The sequence below is a fragment of the Alexandromys fortis genome, unplaced genomic scaffold, assembly GCF_014885135.2.
Source record: "Alexandromys fortis isolate MF-2015 unplaced genomic scaffold, M_Fortis_MF-2015_v1.1 scaffold_91, whole genome shotgun sequence".
In the NCBI taxonomy this organism is placed as follows: Eukaryota; Metazoa; Chordata; class Mammalia; order Rodentia; family Cricetidae; genus Alexandromys; species Alexandromys fortis.
In genome coordinates, this window is record NW_026067968.1 from 6113139 (window position 1) to 6125839 (window position 12701).

Consider the following 12701-nt stretch of genomic DNA (forward strand, 5'->3'; position numbering starts at 1 on the left):
GTCTGGTTAAAAGCCTCTATGGTATGTTACTAGGATAAAGAGGTAAGCGGCAGTTGGGTTTTTTGTTTTGTTTTGCTTTGGGGGATTTGGGGGCTATTTTTGGTGGGCTTTAGGTAGTGAACGCAGGTCCTTAGCAAGTGCTTTACACATTCAGCCATCTCACCAACATGAGTTGTGGTCTTTAAAATGGCTAAGAGCACTGGCAGCTCTTGAGAGGACCAAGGTTCAATTCCCAGGACCTACGTGGCAGCTTATAACCATTTGTAACTCTAGTTCCAGAAGATCTGAAAACTCCTGGCCTCTGCAAGCATGAGGGACATACGTGGTACACAGATATACATGTGGGGAAAAACTCTCATATATATATATATATACACATATATATTATACACACACAAATTTAAAGATGGTTTTTATCTTATACTAAAAATTATTTTTAAATAATATTCTCTTTTATCCTTAGCCATCAGGAAATATGGGCGAGATTTTCAGGCAATCTCAGATGTGATTGGGAACAAGTCAGTCGTTCAGGTGAAAAACTTTTTTGTAAATTATCGGCGCCGCTTCAACATAGATGAAGTTTTACAAGAATGGGAAGCAGAACATGGTAAAGACGAGACCAATGGACCCAGTAACCAGAAACCTGTCAAGTCCCCTGATAGCTCCGTCAAGATCCCCGAGGAAGAAGATGAGGTAAGTCTGGAAGGGGTGGTCTCCCTGCAGACCGTGCTCAGGGCTGCTGAAATATCTTATATCACTCAGCAGCTTTTACCTATAAATAGAATAGTGTGCGACCTAACTCAGGTAGTGCATTACTGTGGCCTGCAGATACCATGACTCCATTCTGGCTTCTTTCCACACTTATAGTAATGAGTGGTGTCCTACAACTCAGGCAAGTCTTAAGTGTTAGGCCATTGTTAGGGGGTGTTGTCCTTCTGGATGGGTCTGCATGCCTTTAGAAGCTCTTGAGGGATGTCCAGCAGCCACCTTCCAGCTCTTGATGCTGTCCAGGGTTGGCTAGCTTAAGCTGGTAAAGACACTTCTAGGTCCTGTGGCTGCTGGGACTTCTCTGATAACTGGCATTGCGATTTTGGAGATGGTGACCCTGTTTTCGTCAGAACTGTCAGGAAGGAAGATGGCTCACCTAGAGACATCTGTCCACTTCCGCTTCCTGTGTTAGGATTGCTTACCTGCTGCCTCTACCCACCCCTCTACATTTCTGCCTCCTCTCCTACAGAAGATGTACATGAAGCCGAGGCTAGACAGTCATTATAAACCTGGATTTGTTCAGTAGTCCAATAACTTAAGGATTGATTTACCTTTCTGGGGAAATTTGCTTTCTCTGTCTTCCTTAAACCACTCAGGTGTGATTTGGAGTTGATTGGCTTGTAATGTTTGTATGCTCTGGCCTGGAGAGCACACTAACGAATACATTGAAGAAAAGTGAGGTCATTTCCATGCAGGGCCTCAAGATGATTCTGTCTGTAAGGAAAGCATTGCCACTCTGAGACTAGATTCTTGAGTACTTTCTGCACTAAAGTCTGTATAGTGTGTGCACAGAATCTACACATGTCCAGTATGAGCAGCACTCACTCTCCAGTTACCTGGTGTAGGGTCAGTCCAAGACCCAGGAAATAGAACATCTAAGCAAAGTGAGGTATTTCCACCTTTAGCAGTAAGTTTTGCCTAAGTATTAACTGTTGCTTTAGAAACACATTAACTTCTCTAAATACCCTGGGCTTTTTCTTGTAGGAAACATAGAAAAGTTAGGGGCAAGAAGGGCATGTAATTATTGCTAGAAATACCTGAGCAGCCATGTTTTCCAGGTACTGTGTTGACATGCCCCTTAGCTATTTTATCTAACCTTATGGAGGAAGCATCATTATTGTACAGCCTCTGCAGATTGGGAAGCTCAGCAAGAGAAAAACTGGTCGAAGGTGGACTAGCACTCCCCACCCTGGGAGCTTGAGTGCTTGCAGTGCAGGTTTGCTGAATGTAGGCTGCTCTTGTTGGAGCGCACCAGAGCTAGTGTGTGCTGATTGCTGTTCTCACTCCTTCCTTTCTTTTTCTCCTCTTTCAGGCTGCTTCTGTCCTTGACGTAAGATATGCATCTGCCTCATGAAAACTGCTGGTAGCTTTGAACACTTGGTATGGACGACATGTTATCCAGATATCAGGTATTACAAGACATCACCTAGCCATCTGCATCACATCTCTGTGGACAAGCAGCTATTACCAAAAAAGGCATACACTTCCAGTCCTGTGCTACATCTGCCTTAATTCTTTGCTCGTTCCTCCATGTTGGCACGACTTCCCAGAGAGCTCCGTTGCATCTCATTCTGCCTAAGGGCTGGGGGACCCACGGCCTGCACACCTCCCACAAGTCTGGGACCTACCCTCCAGTTGGCTCCCCTGAGCCCCATCAGTGGCAGCTCTCCCAGTCAACAGCTTCAGAACAGGTAGTCTTGAAAGGCCCAGCTGTGTTCCTGCATGGCCTGCAGTTTCTACTTTGTGCATAGTGTAATTCTCAGAAGGCCCTGTAGGCCTTCTAGAAAATTTCTCCCCTTCTTTTGTGGGGCAGCCACCTAAGTAATATCATGCTTCTTTGGAAATCACAATCCATTGGCAGACCACATCGTAACCTTTATCATACTAAGCTTCCTGATACAACTCCTGTTTTCCCTAAACAGAGGCAGAATTATGGCTTATAAATGAGGTGGCTCCTCCTCTTTCTCTCTTCCTTAACTCTTTCCCTTTTCTCCCTTTCCAAGAGGTAAAAGCTCATTTGCAGCAACTGTCCTTGGACATTGTAGCTTAATGGGAACGTGGACCTCAATGCTTTCTGCCTCCAACCTTCAGCATTGGAATTCCAGGATGTGGGTGCACCCCATCTCTTGATTCCCCAGCTACCACTATCATCACCCAACTCGGAGAGATTTGGTTCATATCACTGTACCTGGTGCTTGTACATTTGGAATTGGTGCCTTCTCCTTCTGGCAACCATGTTATCAATCGCTTTTCTGTTCAAGTGTCTTATTTAAAGTTTATTGCTTGCCAAAGATGACATCATGAGGTGTAGCAGATGGGAGAGCTTCTGCAGATTGACTCGAAATGTCAGGTCAGCTCCGTAGAGGACACGAGGGGAGCGAGGATGGTTTTCTAGATGCTACACACCATTAGCTCTCGTTTTCTTGGTGTGCCTGGCCATTGTATGTCACTCCATGTGTCCTTTTGTGTCATTTGTGTCCTAGTGTGATCATACACACACCGTCCCCTCTCTTAGCAGCAGATAGGACAGAAAAGTGATGGATGTGTTGCTTAGTGAGACCAGGATGAGAAGAAACAATCTACAGAGTGGTATGTGATGCCATCTGTTTAGACTGGGAACAAGCAAAGATTTCTGATAAATGTTCTAAGATTTCCAGAATCACTTTTGCTCTCTTACCAGACTGTGGGCCTGCAGGGGGTTGAGGAGCAGCCGGTCAGACAGCATTCATGGCCAGTTGAGACTGCACTAACCATGTGGAAATATCTTGCGTTGTTGTTTGCAGTGTTTGAATATTTTTTTCTGCTTTCAATACCAAAAAGAAAAAAAAAAGTAGATGCTTTAAGGTATGAACGGAATCCTTAAGAGTTTAAAATATGCAATTAAAATTCGATGTTTTTACTCCTAAGCACCTTCCTTTTTTTTTTTTTTTAAGTTAGCTGATTTTCTCTTCAGAAAGAGGTTCGGCTATAGAAATCTAGATTGGGGGTGGGGTGTACATTCTTTCTGAAAAGTCTGGAGAAGGGTCATTCCAAAGGAGAGTACAGAGGGACTTTCTTCATCCTGTCCCACACCAGGTGCCCATTGGTCAAGAAGAGCCTGTGGAGCAGTGCCGAGGCACAGCCCGCTGTCCTGTGTAGGAACTGGTAACAGTAACACTAGTAACAAGTCAGCTTTTCTTTGTGTTTTTACCATAAACCTGCTGTGTAACAGAAAGGGGAAGGAAAACATGATGGGGTCAGGCGTCAGCCTACACTTTGCATATCACTCACAGGGACACTAAGGCTCCTGATAAAGCCCTGCTCACCTAGCTTTTGGCATGTCCTGTCTCCAGTGAGCAGAAGCAGTGTGGGTAGTTGCTGCAATGGCTTTCTCGTTCTGCCAGTGGCTCTATATCCGTCTTTGTGCCCGGGCTACTTTCCTTAAGATTTGCTCTCGGCAGTGCTTAGACTTGATGATCCTTGGACAGTGTGGTAAGCAGAGAGCTGAGCCAGGCACCAGGCTCATTCTGTACTGTCTCCTCCTGGTTCCTAGCACTGATGGCCTCCAGCCGGGAAGTCCCGCGAAGTCAGGCATCAGAATGATTATGGTCAGAGGAACTGGTTTTGGCTTTTTCTCCAAGGGAAAGAGGCATACCATTTTCATTTGACAAAGGGGAAGTGGTCTTTGCCTGGCTGCTGTTGGAATGGTCTTCATGTTTTAAATGTTTCATGACACAGTCTGCAGTGATGTAAATCCAAGAAATCACTTAGCTTTCAAAGCTGAGGGCTCTGGTCTTGAACTGTGACTGTTCAACATGTCAAAAATTAGGTGTATCAGCAGGTTAGGTTTGGACATGATGCCTGCTTCTGATGGAATGTCACTTAAGCTTTGTGTTCTTAAAAATTATCAATGTGAATGTCATAATTATATATTTTTGTGGGAAAATCTTCTAAATATAAGTTATTGTGCAAAATATAGTATCATGGACACAAATAATAGTCTAACTTTTAGTTTAGAGATCCCTAAAGATATAAACTGTATTGCATATGCATTAAAAGTTTGTTTTATTTAATTTTATGTAGACATGTAAAGTGTTTAGGTAATTCTTTTTGCGTATCCACTTTTTAAACACCCTGTTACTTGAATATTGTGTTGACTGGTCAGCAGCAGTGATCAATTCTGTAACATAGCTCTTTAGCTGGGTTCCCCACGCCTGGGTGTGCTGATCAGTGTAGTGGTGTCACAGTCAGGTGCTGGGTCAGCAGGAGCAGAGGTTCGTGTAGCACTCCCACTGCCTCTGTGTCAAGACAGTTTTTATAAGACCCACCCAAGGATGGTCACAAACCTTAATCAACAAACAAAAGGCGAAAAGCTTAGTGTGGTAGTCTAATTAAGCAGTTATTTTCTGTTTATATACAATTTCCTCAGTACTACACACCACTCTGAGTGAGCTCATTGTCACTTTAAAATTGCAAATATACCCTGCTTTTATCTTTCTGAATATCAGATGTACTATTGGTATAATTGCACACCAAAAATAAGCCCAACAGTGCATTACACTAACTGGATCCCTGCTTCCATGTAAGCAAAGGAAAGACAGAGCAGAGCCTGTCTTCCTCTCGTCTCTATCCTGTTTGTACACCTAGTGACCCAGGATTCAAATTTTTAGCATCAAGTCAACTTTGCCTCAGATTGACTAAAGACAGTTAGATCATCCGAGCCTAATGACCGTGTGCAATGCTCCTCCCGCCACTCCCTGGGTCTTTGCAGCTTCTCCTCACTGTAGTAAAGCACAATTGCAGGAAGTTACAATTCAGAAGGAAGGTCAGTAGAGTCTATGCATGTTGTAAAATAATGAGTGTTTACAGTCACCTTCTCTAAAATGAAAATTTATACTGGAGTGGATAGCATTCCATTATGTAGACTTAAAACTTTGCTAAGTGCTTTTTAGATTGCTTAAAAGTTTTTCAAGATTTTAAAAGATGTATAAGGTTAAGTTTGCAAATATAACGGAAATGCTGTATATCTTTTGGAGTGATAAAATTCATGTTAAAATTTTAAAGAAAATATGTTGTAATAATGCTGTTGTAAGTAATATTTCCATGTCTCTCTTTGCTTGTTTTCTAGTTCAGCACAGTCATTGTGGTGAATGTCCATAGCATTATAACTGCTTAGCCATTGGATTATAACATTTGTTAGTGGAGATTGGGAAATTTATTTGTGAAATTCTGCAGAATTCATTTTTCTATTTCCAATATTTGCTGAAGTTAAATAAAAATTTTCAAGCCATTGATGTAATAAAATATGAAACAAAACAATTTTTTGCATCCCCATGTTTACCTTACTACAGAGTGGAGTGTTCTCCTCGCTTTCCAAGCGGGCCTTGGGTTTCTGATTGTATTATTGCCCCAGCGCTAGACCCTGTGAGATAGACAGCTTGGGAGGGTGCCCGTGGCTGTTGCTCTTAGCTTTTAGATAGAGCAGACTTCCTGTCTGAAATGGGGTCAAGAAAGAGCCAAAAGGAAGACTAAAGGCCTGCACTCCCATAATCTCCTGTAAGGTCCTACTCCACAGTGACCTAAAGATTTTTGCTAGGCCCCCACCTCACTTTCAAAGGTTCCCACCTCACTTCCTGTCAGTTCCAAGTTGGGGCCTAAACTTTTATTTAACAAATGAGCCATTGGGTGGCACTTGGTCTACACTGCAGCAGGTCACTGCTACAGGAATCTAAGGTCCAAAGCTAAAGTTGCCTCACACAAAATTTGCAGTAAGTGGGTGGAGTCGGATCTTCCTCGGGTGACTCTGCATCAGCTAGGAAGTTGTGTAAGAGTGTGAGGGAGGGGGGGTGGAGGGCCCACCCACTCCCACCCAGCAGCCTCAGCACTAAGTCCAGAATAGCAGAGAAGAAAAGCCCATAGTCCAGGGGTAGCAGTGAGCAGGTGGCTCAGAGCCAGTGCTGCAGGAGCGCATGACAGGAACGGTGTAGCAAATTTGTGTCTGCAGTCTTCTTGGAGTTTATCCTGAGAAGATGCCATGTGTTGGGGGGAATCCCAGAGACAAGATAAGGCTCTAAGAGTTGTGTGTCAGACTGGTGGTGGTGGCAAGAGAGGACAAGTATAGAGGATAGAACCTGGTGCTTCCTAGCAGGAGACAGAGAAATAAGCCAACACCTCTCCTGTCACAGATCTCCATGTATCTGTTAGGACAGCTACATAGAAGGGTTCGTTTAAGTTTAAGCTGTAGAACACTGGCTTGAGCTGGGCAGTGGTGCATGCCTTTAATCCCTGCATTTGGGAGGCAGAGGCAGGCGGATCTCTGAGTTTGAGGGCGAGCTCCAGGACAGCCAGCTGTTACGCAGAGAAACCTTGTCTTGGAAAACAAAAAACAAACAAAAGATGAGCTTGAACGGGAACAACTCTTTCAAAGACTGGCAGAGTGTATATAAGCTTCAGGTAGTCAAGGGAAAGCCATGGGTCCCCAAGTCAGAAACAAGAAGACTTGAGGTCCAGGCCTACTTCCTCCAGTCTAAACATAAAGGGCAGGTGACTGCAGGGTCTCCTCTTGTTTCTTACCTCACGTGAGACTGCTGCTTGCTCCTAGCCCTGACTTCAGCGCTCCCATGTGGGAGACCACTGGGAACTCTCCAGAGCTCCAGGACTGCCTAAAAGATGAGTTGTCTTTAAAGCAGTCTCTGGTTTGTACTCTGTGAGAATGGAGCAGTATTAAAGAAAGGGCTAGGGGCTGCTATAGCTGCTGGCCCACAGCCCCCATGCTCCATGTACTTAACTAGTAAGTAGCCAGTGTCTTGTGAGGTGCTCGTTTTGAAGGGAGGGTTGTGTGTGCCGTTCCACATGGTCAGATCTCTTGCCGTAGAGTCAAGGCCGTAACTGCTGTGCACTCCACTGACTTCACACTTAGGCTGTCAAGGCTCCCTTATAGGGGAATCTCAGTTTATTCTCTGGTTCTGGGCTGTGTCCTTTCTCTCTGTCTCACAAGTGGGAACACAGCTGTATGCCTTGAGCACCCCCTGGGCAACCCCTGGCCTTTCTCGTTCAGTTGTTCTCCCTTCTCACCACTTATGATAACATGTTCATGCAACGTTCACCATTGTCCTCTTTTTGAGCTGTTTTCCTCAGTGATGTCTAATCCTCAGCATTGCTCACCCCTCTCCTCTTCACTCCACCATAATGACAGGAGGAACCTGCCTGTCATTTATTTTATATTTATATATACATTTATTTATATTTGTTATGTATGCGGTTATTTGTTGTGCACACCAGAAGAGGGCTTTAGAGTTTATGGTACTACGGTTATAGACAGTTGTGAGCCGCTGTTGTAGGTGCTGAGAATTGAACCCAGGAACTCTGTAAGAAGAGCCAGTGCTCTGAACCATTAGACCAACTCTCCAACCCCAGTCAGGAACCTCTCAACATAATTCATCTGTCTCAGAAAAATACATAGCCCTTCTTGAATCCTGCCTTTAGGAACTGCCTTTCTACGCTTTCTCCACCAACGCACAGTCCTTTTCATGGTCCCCCTTCCGCTTTCTGCACACAGCAGATTCCTGGGCTTCAGCCTCTGAATGTCACTTGGCTACACTGATTTCTGCTGCTTATAAAGAAGTGGTTTTTTTAATATTTATTTATTTATTATGAATACAATATTCTGTTTGTGTGTATGCTAGCAGACCAGAAGAGGGCACCAGGCCCCATTACAGATGGTTGTGAGCCACCATGTGGTTGCCGGGAATTGAACTCAGGACGTTTGGAAGAGCAGGCAGTGCCCTTAACCTCTGAGCCATCTCTCCAGCCCCTATAAAGAAGTGTTTTACCCAACATTTAGTTGAAGGCCAGCCCGGGCTATATAGCAAGACTCTGTTTCAAAAAAACCAAAAACTAAAGGCTAGGTGGGACATGGCTCAGTGACAGGGCATTTGCCTAGTGTGTACAAGGCCTGGGCTCCATCCCTAGCAGTGCCACACACACGTGTGTATAAACATACATACACAAGTTACTTAGGTTCAGAAGTTCCTCACGGCACCTTAACTGCCCAGTTCTCCGTACAGTGTTGCCTGTGACCAGTCCCCTCACAGCCCCTCAGTTACTGTGCAGCAGACACGCTTCCTATCCCTCCTTTGTGGAAGAAGAAACTGAGACTCGGAAAAGCATGTGCTGCTGCATTGTGCAGTAACTTGGGATAGGGGCTGTCCTAGTCCACAGCTAAGCTCCCTTCAGACCACACTGCACTACCTGAGCCCTGGGTCGTGAAGTCTTGTGACCTTGCTCACTTCCGTAACCATTTCAAGCTCTTCTCTTTACCTGTAAACAGGAATAGGGACTACTTTGTAGAACAGTGAGCTTGTCCAGGGCTAGCCCCGTTGTCCTGTGTGGAGTGGAACAGAAGCTGAGTTTAAAAACTAGTTTTTTTTTTTTTTTCAGGGCCCCTGTAGGGTGAGCTGAAGTATCCATCCTTCACTGATGTTTAGATGAATCCCTCACTTTGATGTTCACTACCCCGCTGCCATTACACCTGAATAAGAGAGCCCCTCAAGGGTTTTATTGACACTCACCAGCCATTCTCTGACTTTATAGTGTGTGTTTTGAAGATTTGCTGTTTGTTCAGATTGGTTAAACCCAGCAAAATTATTCTCTCCTCCACCATGTCTCCCCTCCCATAGCTCAGGGCTACAGCTGCAGTTCCCACGCTGCCCTTTTCAGCAGGTCCTTGAGATATTCTGAAGCCCTAGAGGTCATCCTCCCAGCCCTTGGTTCCTAAATGTGAGCCCTGACTCCTGTGATCCGAGGTTGCCTAGTGATCGTCAATCATCTTCAGTGAGGTCAGAGTCTGTATGAATCCTGTGTGCCACCAGACAGCGTTAGCAGGATCAGTATGGAATTTGGACTATGACTGCCCTGTCTGCAGGGTTCTCTGGTGACATTTCTTTCTCAACCTTTCTAAGTAAGAACACCATGGTTATGGTTCCCCATGGAATCCTCTCCCGTTATGTGTGCCTTGTTTTCCCCTGACTGTTAGTATGTTTTGTTGTTTGCTGTAAAATATCTAGTGCAGACTACTTAGGAAGAAAAGTAGGCTTATTTCCCTTAGAATTTTTTTTTTAATTTTGGGTTTTTGAAACAAGGTTTCTCTAGCTTTGGACCCTGTCCTGTCCTGGAACTTGCACTGTAGACCAAACTGGCCTCAAACTCCCAGATCAACCTGCCTCTGCCTCTGAGTGCTGGGATTAAAGGCATGCGTCACTACTGCCCAGCCTTTCCCTTAGAATTTAAAGGCTGAGGGGCTGGGGAGATGGCTCAGTGGTTGAGAGCATTGCCTGCTCTTCCAAAGGTCCTGGGTTCAATTCCCGGCAGCCACATGGTGGCTCACAACCATCTGTAATGAAGTCTGGTGCCCTCTTCTGGCCTGCAGACATGCACGCAGACAGAATATTGTATGCATAATAAATAAATAAAATATTTTAAAAAAAAGAATTTAAAGGCTGAAACTGCACATACCACAACAAAGGTTTAGACGAGGGCCTGTGAGCTACAACCCATCAAGATGGTAGACAGTGGCAAGAATGTTTGAGAGAGTGAGATGTCGTGGAGACGCTGAAAGCCCAGGTGCATTCTCATAACAAACAGCTCACCATCCACAGGTGCTGCCTGACTTCAAGAGCAAAGCCTCCCAGCCTGAGGACCTCGGCTAGGCTCCCATGCCACTACACTGGCCTCCAGTTTCCCATACACGAACCGTTTAACTAACTAGGTCAGAGTTGTCTTGGTCAGTGGAACAAACCTTCACAGGCATGGCAAAGAAACTGGGCTCTCCTCCTGCTGCCGCGAACTCTCCCATCCTGTAAAGAAGTTTGAGACAACCTGCTAGAGATGACTGACAAGGCCACCAAAGGTATGGTACCCTGAAAGTGCTGAGAGGCCACATAAGTGACCTGGCAAGACCAGTACAAGGTTGTCGTCCTTTGGTGGAGCTTGTCATAGTAACAGATGACAGTTGGAGAGGATGGGACAAAATTCAGGTTGCAGGAAAGTGCTAAGCACTTGAGTTTTAGAGCCGGGGGTGCTGTATGCGAAGCCCTCAGAGACGTGGTCCCAGGTCGTCCTCAGAAGCAGGTTTAGCCTAGTACGTGGAAAGTGTAGGCCCTGCTTCTGAGTCTGGGCCGCCACTCTGGCTCCCTAAGGCATGAGACACCCACTGCATAGAAATATTAGCCACTTCTTGGGATCACACCTTTGACATCCAAGTTCAGGAGTGGAACTATACTCTGGTCAGCCCTCTCAGGTTGCATCTGCATCTATCCTGGTGGTTGAATACTTTACATTAAGGAGATTCAAAGTGTAAGTGCTTCCCCACCCTGGGCAACAGTATTTTCCTGCCAGATGTATCTGCTGGGATGGGAGCACAAAAGAGCATGGGTTCAGCCCCTTTCCAGTCAGATGAGAATGGACTCGGCCAATTTCACAAGGTGTGGGGGTCAGCATGCCCTCTGACAGCACCTGCAGGTACCCCTGGGCCCAGTCCCTAGGCAGCAGGGAGGATGGGGTGCCTTCTACGTTTACTCCTGGGCCCCATCTATCCCTAGCCAACAGGGCTGCCTTAGAAGCAAGATCCTACTTGAGCTCTGGTGGGTCATTTAAGATGTTAAGTCTCAGGGAAAGGCAACTTCCTTGAGTTTAGTCATGAGGTGTTCCTGGAGCCCGCATGATAGCACCTGCAGTAGAAGAAGCAGCAAGCACCCAGATTCCAGTCAGGGACACAAGGAAGTGGGATTCTTCAAGCAGGGGGAGAGAATTGCATTTGCTGTGACCTAATTGGCTGGTACCTGGAGTGACTGCGGGTCTGGAATGGGCCAGAAGACAGAGGCATCTTCCCTGCCCACCCAGACCCTTCCTGGCTTTGTTAGCGGCTCTCGAGTTCACTTCAAGAGTCTGAGCCTAGGGCTCACGATTCATCCATGCACCAACTTGTGCATGAGAGGCAGGACGGGCAGACCCAAGCCTGGGGCATTACAACTTGTCCCAAAGGCCAGGTCATGGGCTCTGGGTGCTGTTTCCCCCTGAAGTGGCTGGGTTCAGGTGGGGGGGGGGGGTCTGGGACTCTTGCTAAAGACTCAAGGAGTACCCAGAGTGATGGGGTCTTATCCAAACAGCACAGGTGTCAGTTTAAGGCCTCCTACTGGTCAAATGGGATAGCTGCCACTTAAAAAGCCATGAAAACTCTGTAAGAATCCAAAGGATCATAATGGTATTTTGAAGTTGATCTTGGGGAGGAAGGCACACATGCCTGAAACATGGATGTGGAAGTAGAAGGCAGTTCCCTTTGACCTTCCTGTGGCATCTGATGAGAGCACTCGGGTTGGCAGCTACCATGGCAAGCACCTTTACCCACTGACCCGTCTCACCAGCCCGATGGTTTTTTTTAATTTATTTATTTCTTTCTTAATTAATTAAAGATTTCTGTCTCTTCCCCACCGCCGCCTCCCCTTTCCTTCCCCCTCCCCCAATCAAGTCCCCTTCCGATGATATTTTTCTAAACCCTTGTTAAGCACTTTTGTAGACAAAAGGTACATCAAACATAGATTGAACTTTTATCCAACATGTTTCAAAACAATTAAATCATTGGGTAAAAAAAAGTTATTCTTTGTAGAACTCTACCGAACCACATGCTGGGGATTTAGGAAACCCTCGGTTTGTCTGTAAGGCATGGACAGTCCGTTAGATCAGTGACTGACAGAACTATCAGGAGGCTTGATGGAGGAGGCCCCAACAGAGCTAGCTGGGCCTGAGCCCCTCGTACCTGTGACGTGGGGACCTGCCCTTCAGGACTCAGGAATCTGTCAGTCTCTCCCTCTCCGCCCTTGGCCTACAGCAGCTCCAAGAGCATTTTAATTCCCCGTCAGCTGAAAATAGTGACACACACCTGTAACCCCAGTGCTTGG

General features: G+C 45.9%; 1 protein-coding gene across 1 annotated transcript in view; it reads left to right on the forward strand.

The window, feature by feature from the left end:
* The window catches only part of Rcor1 (REST corepressor 1), an 86800-nt gene extending 80740 nt beyond the window's left edge, over positions 1 to 6060 (forward strand). Inside the window, exons 11-12 of the mRNA XM_050154691.1 lie at positions 464 to 693; positions 2081 to 6060. Coding sequence (XP_050010648.1) covers positions 464 to 693; positions 2081 to 2122 — 272 coding nt within the window. The 3' untranslated portion in view covers positions 2123 to 6060. The remainder of the gene's footprint in view (positions 1 to 463; positions 694 to 2080) is intronic.
* The last annotated feature ends 6641 nt before the right edge of the window (positions 6061 to 12701 follow it).